General features: G+C 41.2%; 1 protein-coding gene across 2 annotated transcripts in view; it reads left to right on the forward strand.

The window, feature by feature from the left end:
- The first annotated feature begins 218 nt into the window (after window positions 1-218).
- The window catches only part of MOCOS (molybdenum cofactor sulfurase), a 394,513-nt gene continuing 375,886 nt past the window's right edge, over window positions 219-18,845 (forward strand). For both annotated transcript variants that reach the window (XR_006279147.1, XM_038388277.2), the window contains exon 1: window positions 219-462. Coding sequence is in view for 1 of the 2 variants with exons in the window: in XM_038388277.2 (XP_038244205.1) it covers window positions 285-462 (178 nt within the window). In the remaining variant the exon portion in view is untranslated. The remainder of the gene's footprint in view (window positions 463-18,845) is intronic.

Below are 18,845 nucleotides of genomic sequence, written 5' to 3' on the forward strand. Positions count from 1 at the left end.
ACATTTATTAGAGCCTAATAAATCACCCCGGGGCTTCTCTCAGCAACCTGGAACAGGTGCTTCCCCTCCTCCGGCGGCGGGGCGAGGGCTGGGAGGGCGCGGCGCGGGGATGCGGCCCGCGGCAGGAACAGGGCCTGAGAGCCCAAGCGGACGCTGGGTGGAGCGTCCTTTGCTGGGGGAGGGCGGCGGCGGCGGCAGGAGCCGGCCCGCCCGATCTCCGCCTCCCCGTGCTGGGCTGGGAGGGGCTCGGCCAGGAAAGTTTGCGCCAGCGGAGGGCTTGCAACATGGCAGGGCAGGCGCAGAGCCGGGCCGAGCCGCAGCTGCAGCTGCAGGCGGCGCCGCCATGGGGAGAGCTGCTGTCCTTCCAGTCCTTCCAGCGCATGTGTCCCCCCGGGGCCGGCTACGGCTACAGCGGGCGCAGCATGCAGGGGATGCGGGAAAGCGAGTTCCGCAGGCTCGGAGGTAACCCGATCTGCAGCGGGGGTGGCCCCCGGCGGGCAGGGAAGGGGCTGTGGCCTCGGCTCGCTCACTGAGCGGGCCTGGGAGAGGCAGCTGCTGATACAACTTCTGCCTCCCCCCGGCACAGGCCCGCGGGCTTGACGCGCCGCAGCTAAACCGAAAGTCACGCACCAAAAGTTTCCTTCCTTCGCAGCAGTTTGAAGAAGCGCTGGCCAGGGGAGTGGTTGCGTAGTGCCGCGGAGCGGGAGGGCGAGCGCAGGCTCCTGGCAGGAGAGGACCGCAAAACACTCGGAACATCCTGTCAGCACGCCCCAGAGCTAGACAGCACAGAGTTCACCCCCGCAAAGGCTGGGTGTTGGCGGCTGAAAGGGTCAGGCCCGGTCCCTAGCGCTCTAATTAGTCTCTAAATAGTCTCTCCCTTGCCCCTTGCTCACCTCTCCCTCCCTTCGCCCTTTGGATGTCACCCAACTGGTTCACCCTCCTAGGCAGGACTTGAATTTCGAATGTAAAAAGCCAGGGGGAAAGCCCACTTAAAAATAAAAAGCGATATTGTATATGGCTAAAAGCAGGGGGGCAAAAAGGACACAAGCCCTGCTTGTTTTCCCACCTTTTCAGGTCACCTTTAAGCAGGATTTAAATTTTCTTCACTGGTCTCAGTAGGGACATAAGTAAAGGACATTCCTTTTTATATATTTATAACATTTTTAAAATTGTATTTGTATTGGTGTAAAATGACACAAATCTTCACAGGGAAATAATGACAAAATACAGCAATAGCTTTAAAAAGAACAGTACAATTCACAGCATTTAGGCGGGTAAGGATTGTAATGTCAACGCTTCTCTAAGTGAGGGACATTTCTCTTTTGTATAGATTTTTATTTTTCAAAGTCAAACTTTGCTTTCCCATACCCAAGCCGATATAATAGTGGCAATAAGAATAATGATGTATTGTTATATGTTTAAGATCCATGCCCATGGCTGCTGTGGCCACAAGACTTTTGGAAGAGTTAAAATAACACAGGGAGCAAAAAGAAAAAGAGTAGTCGCTAAAGTGCCACAAGTACTCTTTTTCTTTTTGCGGATACAGACTAACACAGCTACTACTCTGAAACAGGGAGCAAAGTAAGTAACATACCCACAGATCCAATCCTGGATTTGTGATCAAGTCAATATGCTTGTTTTACTAAGAATATTTTTATCTTGTCGCTCTCTTTTATTACTTCTGTGAAAATGTTTCTTGTAATAGATTATAGGATCTGTGTTCAACTCAGTAATAGTTTAATGTGTAACACTGGCCTTTCAAATTTACATCAAAAGGCCAAAATGAGGGAAAGAGTGAAAGAGAGCAAGGGATAGTTTAAGATGATTGAGGATTTTTTCTTTAAAAAACAAAGATTTATAGAATTTTAATGTGAAGACATAGCATTTCTGACATCAGTTATTCATATTTGTGAAAGTTTGAAAACAGGTTTGTGTGTGACAAATAAACTTGGGCCAAAATTTTAAAAATAGGTGCTTAAAGTTAGGATTCTAAATCCCTATAGACACTGAAACAAGTGACCTGAGTGTCAAAAGTGCTGAGAACCCAGTAGCTCCTATTAACTTAAGTACTTTTGAAAATCAAGCCTTCTAAGTGTCTATAGATCGGGTCTTTCAGTGAGCTCTCTGTGAATAAATCTCTGCACCCACATTGCAGAATCTGGGTCTAAAAAGGGAATTAGGATTCTAGCTTTAGGTATCCATTTTGGAAAACTTTGGCGCATATATATATATATGTATATATATATATATATATATATGCCACAAAATCCGGCCTTAATAGATTTTGTTGCAGTAGGCTATGGGTGTTAGATATTTTATAATGTTTCCAGGGAAGAATAAATATTGAGCATAAAATAGAATGTTTGATAACCCTAAATTGTATGTTAGTCTGTGGCAAGGTGACCTGAATTGCCCAATCTAACTGGCATTCAGATATCTCTACTTTGCTTGTCCCTCCCTCCCCCCCCTTTCAGGAGGTAATTTTTTTGAGTGTTTAAAAGACTCCAGAGCATTTAGCCAACCAGCAGTTTTCAGTAATCTGTCAGGATCTCCCTACTGGGGCCACAACTAGAAGCTTTGTGTCATGGAGGGCCTCATCTCATTTGTAAACGCTGTTTCGGAGCATACACAGTTTTTCAAACTAACCTTCAGATTGTCCGTCCTTCAGCTGAATGAATGTTGTTGGGCTTCTCCATGTCTGCTGCAGGAAAACTCATCCCTTCTGGTAAAGAAAGTAATTGAGCAAGAGGTGAAAGAGGGGGAAAAATTATTTCTAGTCGTTCCTGATGATGAATAAGACAGAAGGGTGCAATGCATATGTGGTCAATAAAAGAGTTCAAGATAGTCACCCGGGGAATCATCATGCCATTTCTAGAGGATGGCAAAGGACTATGAACTTTGGACCTTGTAGAAGCTTACATGCATGTAGGAATACTCCCCAAGTACTAGAAATACCTTATTTGTTGTAGAGGAACAGCACTGCCAATTCAGTGTTTTGCCTTTTGGGTTGGCACTGGTGCCACAAGCTTTTGTGAAATACTTAGTCATGGCTGTCTGCACAGGCTAGTATTGCTTGTGTTCTCCTTGGATGACCTAGTCCTTCTCCCCATGCCAGGCAGGAATCAAGTAGACCTAGATCATCCCTGACTGGTATTTGTCTAACCTGTCTTTAAATGATGGGGATTTCACAGATTCCGCACTTGACAGGCTCCTGTGCTTAAATATCCTTAGAGTTAGAAAGTTTTTCCTAATATCTAACCTAATTCTCCCTTGCTGCAAACTAAGCCGGTTGCTTCCTGACCTACCCTCAGTGGGCATGGAAAACAATTCATCACCATTCTTTATAACTGCCCTTGACGTATATGAAGACTGTTACGAGGGCTTCCCAAGCCTTCTCTTCTCTAGATTAAACATGCCTATTTTTTTTCAATCTTTCCTCATAGGTAATGTTTTCTATACCTCTTATCATTTTTATTGCTCTCCTTTGGACTCTTTCCAGTTTGTTCACATCTTTCTTTAAGTGTGGTGCCCAAGCTCGACAGTACTCCAGCCGAAGCCTCACCAGTGCTGTGTACCCCCAAACAATTACCTCCAGTGTGTTATGACACTCCTGTGAATACATCCCAGAACAACATGTCCGTTTACAAAATGAGCGAGCTTCAAGCGTTAGGGATTGATCCATCTTATACCAGATTTTACAAAATGGTCCTTTGGAGTTATCCAAGATTCCTCTCCAAGGTGGAGAGTGTCCTTATCTCACCTTAATGAGCTTGTTGTCTTGACAACATTCCCCATCCTAAAGCCTTTCTCATAATGCAAGAGGATAAAGTGCCCTGGAGTTCTACTTGGAGTGAACTTAAGCATTCAAAGTCCTTCCAGTTTTTTGTTTTCAGTTGACGTCAGTTCCTTAGATGATGCTGTCACTAAGTGGACCATGCTGAAATGCTCTCTGATTGTAGCTTGCATTGCTATGGTGTGACTGACCTAAAAGTTAGAAGGCCATATCAAGGCTCGCTTGATCTGAGGTAGGGTGGCTTCTACGGCTAGCCTCAGGATCTTCCCAACAAAGACATCTACAAAGTAGCTACAAGAGGAATCCTGTTTTGATCCCTCAGTTCTGCAGAACCAATCTCTGAAGTAGGGAAGCCCAAACTTTCTTGCACCTAGAGATGTCATTTCTTTATGTATATCTAAGTTCGTCGCTTTGTGCAATTTTTAAGCCTATGCTTTTTTGGAATCCTTCTACAGACTATATGTGAATTAGGGCTGATGTTTTTGGAGGGGAGTATCTTACTACTTTACATATTTCAAATCAAGCAAAGCCCCCATTATAATTTTCAGTTCAGTTTCTGCTGCTTGTTGCAGTTGTTTGGTGGTTTGCACAGAGAAGCTCTGCTGTCACACCATGACCTGGGATGAATAGGGTCCCTCCCCCTGGTCTCTATACAGACATCCATCTCATGGCCCCACTACTCGCCCTGGATGCTGGGTTGAGTGATTGTGGCCCTAATGCATAATGGTTCTTATGCTTATTGGAAAGAAATTAATAGTGGGTATAAAACACAAATCTGCTCTGCCTAAAATAAAAGGTGAAATTTGCCAAAGTGCTCAGCATTGACCTAACCCTACTTCCATTTAAATCAATGGGAATTTCATCACTGATTCCAGTAGGAAAACAAAAAAGTTTCCCAAATCCCTCTTATAAAAAACTCTGTGAAAAGATAAAAAGAACTAGTGAAGTTCCTTAAATCATCAGGATTCTGTTATGCTTAACACATAAGCCTTAAGACTTTCCTTTTAAGCAAAAGTTTATCTGTAAGTTTCTCCTTGGAGGACAATTAATTGACAGATTGTGCAGTACTTTCTAAACATATGCATGGAAGCTATTAAACTGATCCCTATCTTATAGGCAAGAGAGTACACACAACGAGTGACCTTGGCCTTAAACGCTTATCTATAACATAGGGTCAGAATATAAACCTTTAATTTAAACAGTTAAAAAATCAACAATGTTTCAGAGCCTCTTCTTAAGCAATAGGATCTAATATACTTTATGTTGAATGATTTGCTATAATGAAATCACAGCACTAAAGAAAAAAATCATGTTCAAGCTGTATCATGTCTTTGAAAAGAAGTGGACGTACTGTATCTAATATAGTGTGTTACATTTCATCCCAAAGTACTTTTCCAGTTATGGGTCTGTTCCTCTACTCCTTTCCTAGAGAAAGCTCTTATTGACTTCGGTGGGAGTAGTTGCAAGAATAATGAGCACAGCCCTATATATAGAGGCACCCAGAGAGAAGAATCAACAGGGCACTAGAGTGAGCACTATCCTTTAAGAAATAAATAATCTTCACTTGTTGCCTAATGTCCCAAATCCCATATCAAATTAATAGATGGTACTCATCATCCCATATTTCAGTGATAATCATGCAAAAAATCATACAATACTAAGGTGCTGTGTAGACTCTGTTGTTGTGCATAATTTTGTATAACTAATAAAATATCATGGGTGTTGGTCTCTTAATAATAAATTTAGTCTTGAATTATTAATAAAATTGTCCTTTTATTTCCTTGAAATGCGGTGGTCACCTGTTCTCATTCTGTCTTTCAGTAACAAAAAAAATAACATTTAGATATTTGACCTTTGTGTTCTCCAAATAATTACTTTCTCCTATTTCTGTTAACAGTTATCCTAGGACTTTGTCTCTAAATAGGATAGTGGGGCAAATAGTTCTTCTCAAGACAACATTATTTTGTTGGTAAGGGTTATTAGACAAGCAATGTCAGTTCTGTTCTCTGGGAGGAGAATAATCATAGGCATGGGTTCATCTCCTATTATTTCTTTCCTAGTTGAAATCAAGAACTAGTGAATGAAGGTTGGAAAGATTTTTTTTTTCTTCTAATGGTATGAATTAATGTTTAGCCTTAAATCTTTTCATAATCCAGCACCACTCAATTCTTCCGCAATTGTAAAGATTAAATCATTTTTGGTGTTTGATCTGAGAGCTGTCTCATATGTATATGAATCCCTGCTGATTTGCAGAACAGTAATGGTTTGTACACTGGCACGTCTGCCCTTTTAATCTTTGTTTTGTAGAGACCTGCTTTCCCCTTCAGCAGAAACTTCTGTTATTTAGGGTTGGAAGTGAGCACAAGTTAGTAATGGTCTAGTCTCAATATGTGTTTAAAGATTAAATTTGATAATTAGGATTATATTTATGTTACTAATTTAATTATCACCCAACCAGGTTAAAAAAAAGTGCAGGCATGTTATAAACAGACAAAGAGCTTAATTATGCCTTGTCAAAAGCTGAGCCACCTGTGCCCCTGACAGTGACTGAAGGTATTATACCTTTTGAAAAAGTAAAATGTCTTCACTCATGTGAGCAGGTGAGCATGCAGGTGGAAACCAGTGCTCCCCCTTCCTGTCACAGTGGGGTGCAGGGGGATGGATGGGGCCAGGCCCAGGTGTCACAGGATTCACTCCTCACAAGTGACGTCTCCTCCTGGCTGTCCTGGGAATTAGCTCTGGGCAATTGCTGTGCCCTCCTCCGACAGTGTCTCTCCCACCACCCTCTGATCCTGCAGTCCCTCTTGCTCCAGGAACTGTGGCCTCTTCTTTGTGACTCCTTTTCCATTTTGCTGCTGAAGAAGGGGGAAAGCAAACTCACCCCAAATTTTTCATTTTTGAGTTTCAGTAAAAAAAAAAAAAAAAACCTCTCCTAAAAATCTTTCATGAACATTTTCATTGGGCCTTTTTTTCCTCCGCCACCCAAAAGAAATGTTAGTTTAAACTTTGACCAGCTCTAATTCACACTCATGAATCCTCAATCCTTTTAAAAAGAGAAACAAAAAAACCAAACAAGTATGTGAGAAACATAGATACAAACAAGCAACCTAAAGCACGACGGAGCACTGAATAGAATACAATGCTACCTAAACTTATCTGGAAGATTTATTACTATTTGTATTATGGCTGTGCCAGACGCCCAAATCAATGATCATTGAGTTAGGTGCTACGCACCTAATAGCTATTCACAAATTGTGTTATTGAGAGAGTTATTGTGTCATTGTGTTAGGTGCTATGCACAAATCACAAAAAGATAGTCCCTGCCCCAAAGAGTTTACAATCTAAGGGCCAGAACATGGCCTGTCCTATGTGCTAATGCAAGGCAGGAGAGGGGGCAGTAGGTGACCTTACTTTCTTGGATTGATACACCCTACCACCACTTCCTGTGCATAAGAGTGAAGCAGACTTTGCAGAGCTGCTACGTACCCCAAATTGTACAGGTAGGTGGGAAGGTCGGGAGAGGGCATGGAGTGGGTGGGAACCTAATAAAAATTACTATCGCCCAGAGCCAGGTCTAAAAAACGAGCTCACCCTTGGGCTGCTCCACTGGCTGTACAACACCACACTCTAGGCTAGATCACACATAAATGGTTTACTCCCAGGTAATGATAGCATACATGGTAGCGTGCTATAAAGGTGTACCAGCATGAGTTTGGGAGTGTCACATTACACACGTCAGTAATGGTAGTCATCTCAATAACATGCTAGTATAACCTTTATATCACATCACACTGTCATGTGTTCTGCGTAAGCCACGCAGGAAAAAGTTGTTTCAGAGAATATATAAAAATTCTTGTGGGACTATTTTGGCATGTTTCCTGTGAAGCTAGGTGATCCAGAAGTACTGGACTTGAAGGGAGAGAAAAATTATAACAAATACATTTTTAAAACCTCTAAAAATGATCTTAAGTATCTTTTCTAGACATAAAAAAGGTCATGACTTAAAACCCCAGTATCTCAGAACCTACCGGTTAGGGAGAGTGAGTAGAAGAAACTGGGATTTGCCCCAACTACACAGAGCTTGTGTTTCTAGCTGCCATTAGGCATGAATTATGTGACAGTAAACCTGTCATGGGCCAGTACTGAATATTTCCCCATGGTGCACTGCATTTTAAAGGAGTAGATTTTGGTTTGTTAGGAGAAAGAAGCTGCTGTTTGAAGATTTGTAACAATAGAATCCACCCCAAGGAAGATGGATTAATGGGTGGAGTGCTGGTGGTGAGAGGGCCATGTTACATGCAGCTTATATGGCTGTTCAATTGATTGCATTGCTATCACCACAACAATGTGATATGACACAATCTTACTAACAGTTCCTGTAGTTTCTGATTGTATAAATGGTTAGCTGAATATGACCATTTCTTAATATGTTTGTCTGTGTTATCTAATGAGCTCACATTAAGAAATAGAGTAGGAGCTGTTTGAGTGTAAAAAGGATTTAATACAGAATATAAGCATAAAGTCAACAATGCATAGATATTTCAAAAATTTTTTTCCTTCTCAAATTTTCATAGCAGCAACATGTCATTAGGAAACAGCCATCTGGCACATCATGATTAAAAAGGTTATCATTAGTACACTTGGTGTAGGAATGATGGTTCATTCTTGCAGTGCTGCTTGATCTTTTGCTCTGGTGTTGATGGACTGATCTCCAAATAAATAGTAGTTCCCTTCATGAAACTGCCATAATATTTCAACATTGAAGGAATTTTTAGTTTTGTAAGAGGAAAAAGATTTCCCCAAAGATTCAGGGGTTGTCTTCTGTTTCTGGCAGTTGCATTACTCAGACTGATATATGGAATGTAGTTTCTAACCTCAGCTTTGTCATTGCAATACATTTCTCAAAAGTGTTTGAGGAGCCATTGTACTGGTTCATTTAAATACATGGGTTATAGTATGAGGCTTTTAAAACTGTAAGCTCAGCTGAAGAGTCTAGGAAACAAGTCTGTAAGTAACAAGTCTGCTGCTGCTGCTGCTGTAAGTAAGGGTGCAAATTCAGACTTTTCATTTGTACTTTGCAAGTACAGATGGGATCAGTTGTGACTGGATCCTTTGGCGAAAAAGGTTCAGATTTGGGTTCCTTAGGCACTTATATCCACATTTAGACTCCTGTTTCTAAATCAATGTCTTGATTTAAAGAGGCGCCTCTGGGAAGTCAATGGGTGTTGCACATTCTCAGGCACTAATGACTAATTTTCAGCACCCAAATTTGAACATTTTCGTTTTAACGTTCCGATACTTTTAGTGTGGGATCCCTATAAGGGATATCTATATAAGGCATAGGAGTGTCCACTTTGTGGTATATGAAAATCTCAGTACAGGGAAGAGATTGTATTGTAAAAGGAGAAGCTGCTTTCTGATCATTCACTGAGCAAATTGAGCATATATGAAACTTTTGTTGCTCAAAAACATTCTTGCTGTTGAATTTTTATATTCAGGAATGACTACTTCCAATTAAGAATTTTTTTCATTGTAATGTTGCCATGTGGTAGTTCCATGTGTAAGACAGAAATACACTGGTAAGAAAACACCTCTGTACATATCACATACCATTCTATTAGATATAGAGCTATTTCTTTTTTTAAAATAAGAGAAGATTATTAATCCAAAGAAATTTCATACATTTTAAGACAGAGAAACGGTAAAGTTGATATCAGTGGAATTGCTACTCTAGATTTACACTGGTGTAAGTGAGATTGGAATCTGGCCCACAGAAGCTTCTGCTATGTCCGTGTATTATTAGTGATTTGTTTATGGTAGCACTTACCATGTGCTAGGTGCTTTCCAGACATTCAAGAAGGGATGGCTACTTGCTCCAAGGAACTCCCAGTCTCCAGACAGATACAAATAAATGGGGGGGGGCAGTTTGTATGCCAATCAACTTAATTCGCTGTATACATCATAGCAGAAGTGGATCTTTAAGAGGGTCTTAAATGTGAAAAGAACCTTTATGGTTAAGCTCGGGAAGATCATACCATGCACAGGGGGCTGCCTAGTAGAAATCACCAATGAGAGAAGCTGACAAATGTGCAGACAAGACCGGGAACATTGGCAGAGCAGAGAGGATGGTGAGGGAAACATGAATCTTGTCCGGGGAAGATATTTGGGGTGTGGGAAAAGGGGGCATGTAGAGCTTTTTAAGATGTCTCTAAGGCATCTATAACAATGGTTTCTAAGCACCAGGTATGAATGTATACTAGGCATATTTTACTTAAAATGGCATTTTAAAATACTTTGTTAGGAATCTTTCTGTACTTCACTGAGGTCACTGATTCAGAACGCAGCAGTTCGAAAAGGGAACTGAAAGTGTTTATGAACAGTGAGTCAGTTTTGTGCCTGTTTTGTGTTTTTGTGCTCTCAAATTTATCCTTGATTGCATAAGTTGTATAATATACTTGTCATGGGGCTGCTACCCTACCCAACTACTTTAGTTTTCTATCTGGTGTATGAAATCTGGGTATGAAACCAGATAGAGAAATTTCACCAAACAAGATTTATCATTCTCCTATTGTCCTATTTCTTACTATCTTCCTCTCTCCCCTGTGTAGGAGCCAAGGGAATATTATATTTGCAAGAGGAGTAAAAAGATGGGGTTTCAGTGTTTGTTCAGACCGGGCTCTGAAGTAATATGATCTAAAACATTTTCAGAGCACCTTAGGAACAATGTTAATCAGACAACATTTTTCTCAGTTCTGGATTTCCCCGAGTAGAGACTTATCCAATTTTGTGACATGCATAAATGAAGGAGTAGGATGACAACTACAAACTCACTTTTACTAGTAAAATAACTAGTACTTGAACTTGAGTCTTTGGAGATGGAATCATGTGCTTGTTTAACTTTGGAAAGATGACAACCTTATTTTAACAAGTATTCATTAATGTAATTTTGTGAGATAGTTTTGTTAACATACGACCTTAGGATACTGAATACCACTATGCACATCCCTATGCATACTTGTTAAGAGTGCAGCTGAAGGTAAAAGGGCACATGAATGACCTGAAGTAAGGATGCAGCCCAAACATCCTACCTACTATTTGAGAGAGAAATCAAAGATGCAAAACTTTCAGATTTTTAAGACTCTTGTGCTCTTATACCACTGTGTATAAGAAATTGTCATAATTACTGCTTTTTTGGGTAATTACTAATAGTTTCAAAGATGCCGTGATATGTAAGCCTTTGTGTATGTGTACCAGTGCCCTTTCATTAAAACAGGATAGACCTGATGATGGGTAATGGTCCAATCCACTAGTGCCATTAATGTCTCCAACAGCATATTAAGCAGAGGCCTGTGATTGGGAACAACATTTTTTTTCCTTTTATTTGTACTTGCCAATAATCTCTTTGTGAAATCATGAATGCATTTTACCAGATAAAATGTAAGTGGAAAAAAGTGTACAACAAGAGCTATCTTTTGAAACAGAGAAGAGTATGGAGTCACTTCCTCCCCGCCCTCTGCACTTTTACCACACATCTATGAGTAAAACCAACAAATGACCAAAATGAAAAAATGTGTAGCATAAGAGAGCAGAACACGGCCCTTTCGTTTTCCCCCTCCCCAGGCCATATAGAATGGTGAATAACTTGCCTTGTAGGCTGGTACCCCAGAGTGTCAGCATCCCCCTTTGGTCAGATAGTGTACTGCAGAGTCTGCACAGATCAGAGGGGATGTCAGTCCCCCTTTCTTGCGTGTTTATAGTCCTGTTCTGGAGCCAAGGACATTAATATTTGTCTCACTGGGGTGTATAGGTTTCCCCTTATGTTGCCGGGGATTATATCCCCCTTGCCCTCAAGGGGCCTGGAACCCCTTTTGCTCTTAAAGCCTTTTAGAGGCAGGTAGGGGAACCCAGGCCCATCCATGCCACTGGGTTCCAGCTCAGGCCTATTAAGCCAGGCAGGCAGAATCAGTCCTCCACAATTCTCCTGCTATACCCTGAGTTCCTTCCTACTGCCTTTGGTTCTGTAGGCTTCTCCAGCCTGTGGCTCTGGGCATCCCTTCTTTGGGTTGTTGTCACTCTGGGGCAGCTTCTCACCATCTTGCTGGGCAGGACCTTCTTTCTCTGGCCTACTTGTTCCTCTAGCAGCCATTCTACCCCACTGCTTCTCAGCTCTTTTATTCTCGCAGCTGTTGTGAGGCTGCCAGTCAGTGGTGGCCAGCAGTTGCTGCATTTACCTCTTGCTTGGTGGTGACATTCCTTCTCACACTGAGGTTGGATCAGAAGCAGATAAATAAAAACAGGAAGCCTCTGCTTATGGTGCTGACTGGAGTGAAACTAAGGATTTTAACAGAAATTATCTTCTACTTCTTCAGAAATTGCTCTTTGCTTCTTCATATAAATGTTGACTGGAACAATATTTATATTTAAAAAAACTAGAAAAGACCAAAAATAGTTGAAGCTATCTGAATGCTGCAAAGAAATAATGTCAGAAAAGCTGCAGTACTTAATACTGCTATTCAGGAGACCATACCCAGGAGATATAAAGGTACTTGTGTTTTGAAAACTGGGAAGTGAACCAAATGGACATTCATATGAGAATGTATGGGGAATATTGTACTCTGAGGAAAACTATATTACTGGACCATCATGTATTCAGTGCTTGCAAACAAACAGATGAAACATTTGATTAGCTAGCAACAGATTTTAAATGCTGTCCATAAACAATGCGAACATCTTAAAGGTGGCGTTTCTTGCTAGAATGTCATAGGGGATCGTTAGAGATAATAAAAAGAGGACAATTATTGGCACACCTTAACCGCAGAAAGGTAGTGACAGATACATAGCGCTGCAGAAACTGCTCAATAATAGAAATGGAAACTGATAGGTGGTTATACATCAAGCAGTACTAAAGGAGACCATTTAGCATTCGATCAAGTAAATAAAAGCAAACTGCAAATACTTGTTAACACACAACAGGCGAATTGGATTTTGGGAGGTCCAAAAATGTTCCGTGTGATATACGATGCCAAAAAATCATGTAAAAGCACAACACAAAACAGAATGGGACATATGATATTAAACCAAGCAAAAATATCCATGTAGAAACCACTTCACAAAAGTTCATGAGACGCTGTGACACAGCTGACTTTGCATGGTTCCTGGGACAGTGCCATCCAGTTAGACTGGATTGGTTTGTTCTCCATTCTGCTGCTGACAGCACTTCGTGTCTTAACTAGGTCTCTTTGTCTCAATTTCCCCACATATAAAATGAGGATAGTAAAAGTTGACTACCTCAGATTGTGAGGATTAGCCAGTTTGTTTGTATAATGCTTTAAGAACACCAAGTATTAATGTTGCTTTCATCCATCTGAGTAGCTCTTTAAACTTGTCAGGGAGGGAGTATGGAGGAAAGGGGAAAAAACCTATGAAAGCATCTTGGAAATTTTTTTTCCAACGCAGGTTAACTAACTGCAAGAGCCATACTTTCAGTGGAAAGCCACTGGTCATATGGTTGTCTGTTTTTGGTGGATTTCATGTCTGTATGTAGATATTATTGAAAACATTAATCCTAATTTATCCATTAGTAGGCCAAATTTATCACTAACTTCATCAGAGTTATGCTAAGTGGTACAACCTGGAACTGTGGGACTTTTGTGCCCTCTTAATTCTCCAGATTGGGCTGTCTCTCACACTACTGTGCCATTGACAAACCCTTCCAAGTGCTGTGATCACTCAGCCATCAGCGTGTGGAGACTCGCACTCAGTGAAATTACATGAATGTGCTCCAAGCCATTCATGAATCATACAGAGAGAGGCATCTGCCAATCAAACCAGCCCCTCGCCTTGCACCCTAGGAATATTCTGTTTTATACTGCTCAAGATTCCCTTGGACCATGCAAGCTCATTAGTTTGCCACTTTGTCAAAGGAAAGTGGACATGCACCAGCCTTTGTAATCTGAGCTGAGCTTCCCCTAGCATTTCAACCAAAAAGGTGCTATTTTGAGGTACAGAGTGTCACAGCCATGTTTCTATGCAGACTAGGATTCCAGTTAAATGTACTTATACTCAGAAAGTAACTCTGGAAAAAACTGTTTTGTGGGATTCTGTTTTTTTCAATGATTTCCATATCGAATTTGCTCAGTGTTTTAACAGTCAAATATTTTTTTCTGACTACTTGGATCTGAAAGTCAAGTGTGTTCTCTGACTTGTGAATCATCACCAGTAATAAGTCTGTGTTTGGAATGTAGTTAATATTTCTGTCATGCATGCCATCAGTGGAATAGCAGCCAGTTCATATACTCTTTGCTTTATTGGCTCTACAATGCTCTTATGACTAACAAGTATTAAAGCATTTCTTCTGTGTTCAAAATAAGTACACTAGCTATAACTCATAATACAAGGGAGCAGTTCTGTTGACTAAGAAATGGCCAATTTTACATAGGCACTTTTTCAATCATTATTTTATACTGTGAAATAAACTTGTAGGTAACGATGATGAACACTGATGCCCAATTCAGCAAGTTTGAAATTCCCGATGTGCCTGCAAAATGCAGCAGCTGAGCTGGAGGGATGACTTGGCAGATGGGAGCGCAAGGGAAAGAGCATAATATTTTTATATTCTCTTTTTATATTCTATATTCTATTCTATGGCACATGCTGCCCTTTTAGCAGCCACTTCTGACCCTATGACCATTTTGATAGCTCATTGTAAGTAAAAAAACAGCCTCCACATAATTTGGGAGATGTTTAAAATCTCATTTTGGTTTTTCAGTTAGAAAATGAGTTTGGAGTGGCCTCTAGGCTTGAAGCAAAGACAGACTTGTGGTGGCCAGGCGGAGTGAGAAAAGGGCTAATAGTCCCCAGAATACACTAAATGTCACTGTAAAGACAGCTGCAGAAGCCAGCAGAGCCCTCTAGGTCTCCCTGATGTAAAAACAGGAAGGTGGCAAAGCTGCCTAATCCTCAGAAAATATCCTGGGAATGCGTGGTGGTGTGGGGAATGAGCATTTCCTCACAGCCCTGCTCACAGATGGGGAAACGGGCCAGCTAAATCTACCCTGTTGTCCTGAGAGAGGCTAGCCTGAATCCCCCTCATAAGAATTGGGTTTAGCTGGCTACTTGGCTGTTTCTGCAGAAGAGAGCACCAGATAAGGGCATTGGGGTGGGAGTTTCATGACCTATGAAAAGTTTGACTCCACGTGCATTATGCCAGTTTCATCTTCAGTCATCTTCCATGGTTTTACCCGGGATGTTGGTGCTTAAATAAACCGGAGAGTTGATAGGAAATGGGAACTTTTTCCTGAGCATTTTAGTTAATTTTTACCCCTCACATCTCATTGGAACATTGTATTCAACAAAATTTCTGATTTGCTCAACTGAAATACCAGGGTAAACTCTGGGGTCCTGGTCCCATGTGAACCAAATCCATCAGTACGGTGTGCCAAAACTCCATCGCCTTGAAAGAGGTGAGTTCTGCACAGCTGTAATAGCGTGGCACACTTCTCAGTGTATGAAAGTAGTCAGAAAACACCCTAAGCATATCAGGACTTCCGCAAGATTAAAGTGCTGTTTCTGTCAGAACCACAGTCAGCTTTTTCTTATCCATTTCTGCAAGTACAGAAAAGAACAGGGTGTGTCTGTAAGGCATCACAGTGATTACCCTGGAGTTCATTCAAGCTAAAAAGAGTACCGTTGCTTTAGGGAGAACATTAATGCAACTAATCTCTTGCAAATGTAAAAGTTCTTTCATAAACAGGGAGTGCAAAAGTTAATTACATTTTCCTATCTTAGAGTTAATATATACTGGTATATCAACATTTAACGTTAATTGTTATTGTTTTTGTTACTTTCCACTGTGGCAGTGGCATGTAAATATGATTACACATTGAGTGACCAGATGGCAGTTACATGTGTTAAAATAAAAATTGACTTCAGTTTTAATGTTCCACTCTCAGAGCTCCTTTAAAGAACTGGGACTAAGAAGGCAGAGAGAACAAATGCAGAAATGGGTAATTAGAATCTCTTCACAAAAAAGGCCTTTAATTTTATTCATCAAAGTGCCCATAATGTCTTTAAGAACAATCTCAGTTTTTATAAGGACTCCATTAGCTCAGTATCTGAGTACTTCAGCTGAATAAAATTGTTAACAATCAGTAACATAACCTTCCCGAGTAAAGAGAAAAATGGAGAGCGCTCCAATATTCTTTTTAGTCTCTTAGAGTAATCTTTAGGAAGTGTATTCATATCAGCTAGTTTTGTTTCAGGTCTCGGGTGCCAATTGAAAATTGTCACTCCCCCCCTGGAATATTAAAAAAAGAAAATTGGAGGGGCTGGGTTGGGAGAAGGGCAGGGAATGGAAATTAAGAAACCAAAATATTTCAGCCAAAAATGTAAATATTTCTATTTGGAAATGCAGCTGTGGTGCTTCAAGGGAGTTGTAGTCCAGGTGTTTCATGCTCCCAGTCTCCTCTACACACTGGGCTCCTTGGTTGGACAATATTTCCCATGATGCACCATGGTTTATCCTCTTGAAGAGGAGAAGCAGTCTATCAGGGAAGTTTCTAGCCATGCTGAATCATGGGGGATATAATCTGCCTGGACAGCTTTGCCCATAAAAGAGAATGGAGACATTAGGCAACTGAACCATTATTCCCAAAAGACATCCTGGGAGTATTTCCAGCTAGGAATATTTTGGTTTTCAAGCTTTTTTTTTTTTTTTTAATGAAAAATAAAAATTTTCTGCAGAAATCAGACACTTCTAATGAAAAATTTTGTTAAGTTGAAAACACAATTTTCCATTGAAAGCCCATTTTTGACCAGCCCTAATGACAGCCCATGGGGAAACAACAGGTGGTGTGAAACTTTGGTCTGGGTAGAAGGAGGTGGGAGAAAAGAAGGGGACAGTAAGGAAACTATTTCTATATTGCTCAGCTGAGGGCTCAATCCTACTTTGGTTGACATCGTCGGGAGTTTTGCCATTGACTTTACGGAGAATAGGACTGGGTTCCCATAGAACAGAATGGCTTATACTTTCACAGGTCTGGATTTGAAAAGCCACATCTTTTTAGATTATCTTGGCTGTAGGTGTCTATCTTGACAGTATTTATGTGTTTTAAGTAAGGCACTTGGTTTGTTTCTCTAGATATGCCATGTTGCCAGTTCTCCTGATTTTATTGCAAGTCTCGGAATATTGAGAGCTTTTCATAAGGCACATAGAGTTATACAGTTGTCTGGCTATACTGAAAGAAAGACAGGAGATATTTGATATGGGGTTAATCACGCTGTAATTTTATTAATAGATGTCTGGGACTACCCGGCAGATAAAAGTGTACAGTACAGGTAACCCCTCGTTTATTCTGTAATAACCCAGGGAGCTTCCCCCTCTTTTTCCATTCAGGTGCCCCCAGCCAATCCATTGCTGGGACCTTTCCATCCAACCTTCCCCGTAGGAGGGTAAAGATGGGCTATAAGAAAGTGGGTTGGCTCCCTGTGTTATCCGGGATTTTCAGAACCCCCAACAGGGGCAATTTAACTATTTCACTCCAGGCGGTGTAAGGAAGCAGGCACTTCTGTCTGATAAGATTCATGCCAGTAAATGTGCTATATCTAAAATTGCAGTTTATTAGATTTAAGCACACACAAACATAAGCAATAGGTTTAGACTGTGGTTCTCAAACTGTTATACTGGTGACCCCTTTCAGATAGCCTCTGAGTGCGACCCACCCCTTATAAAGTAAAAACACTTTTTTATATATTTAACACCATTACAAATGCTGGAGGCAAAGCGGGGTTTGGGGTGGAGGCTGACAACTCGCAACCCCTCATGTAATAACCTCACGATCCCCAGTTTGAGAACCTCCTTAGCACATCCCAGATATTTACCTACCATCTAGAACGGTATTGAGTAATTAACAGCAAGTTTGCAGTGGCCACTTGCTCACCTACCGGGGAGAAAGGGTGTCAGGAAAAATGTCTCTCAAGATGGCTTCAGAGGACTGCTCCAAAGTACACTCTATTAGCTAATCTTTTGTAACTAACTTCTACAAAACACATAGGTCATAATGACCCCTACTGGATCATCGCTTTTCTAACTTTCAATAAACTTTTAATATCAGAGGCGTCTAGACTCAAGGTTTTCCAGCTACCAAGGTTTTCAGTCTCAGTTGCTTACTTGTCTGTCCCCTCCTCCCATTTGGATGAGCAGAAATTGTAGCTAGTTTTGACCTTGTTTTTGAAAGCCTGTCTCCACATTAATCCTTAACTAGGTGGTAGGTTCTATTTCATTAATTCAGGGTGCACATAATATGGTTGCAAGTAGCTTGATCACATTCTTGGGTATACACACCCCTCAAATCCAGGGCGTCACTTGCCATACCAATCATAGGAGTCCCCAGTCCCCTCCCGTTCATTCCTTTAACAAACCCTTCCTTTATATATCCTTTTCCAAGCCATTTATCCAGCCACCGTATGCCTTTCCTATGTAGTACTTGCACTGGACATCTGCCACACATTTACATAATGAGTTGCGACATATGGCCTACCCCACTTCATGCCATGCATGAACGGAGCCCTTCCTGAACCCGCGGCAGGGGAAGGCGGAAAAAACCCCAACTGCACCTAGGCCAATATGGTGGTAAGGGAAAAATTCCTTCCCAGGCCCCCTAAAAAAGGGGCAGCTAGCGTAATGCCCACAGCAGGTTTTAACCAAACCTGATATTTCACCACCTCAAGGGAAAGGAGGATAGGTACTGCCTCAGCCTGCTCTGTGTAAAAGGGGGCTTCAGACACAGAGCTGCCCTTTTTAAGACCTTCATTTCCAGGGGATGAGTCAGAGACCATGCTGACCCCTCCTCCACTTTTGCAGCAGTTTTCCTCTCTCCCCCCCACCCCCAACCATAAAGCACTGTTCCCTTCATTCAGCGCAGGGAACATGTCATCTTATGTGATTGTACAGCACAATGGGACCTACTATCTTGACTAGTACCTCCCAAGAGCCACTCTAATATACATTTTTGTCAATCATAATAAGCTCAGGAAAATATAATTCAATCACATA

This window comes from Dermochelys coriacea, chromosome 2, assembly GCF_009764565.3.
Source record: "Dermochelys coriacea isolate rDerCor1 chromosome 2, rDerCor1.pri.v4, whole genome shotgun sequence".
Lineage (NCBI taxonomy): Eukaryota > Metazoa > Chordata > Testudines > Dermochelyidae > Dermochelys > Dermochelys coriacea.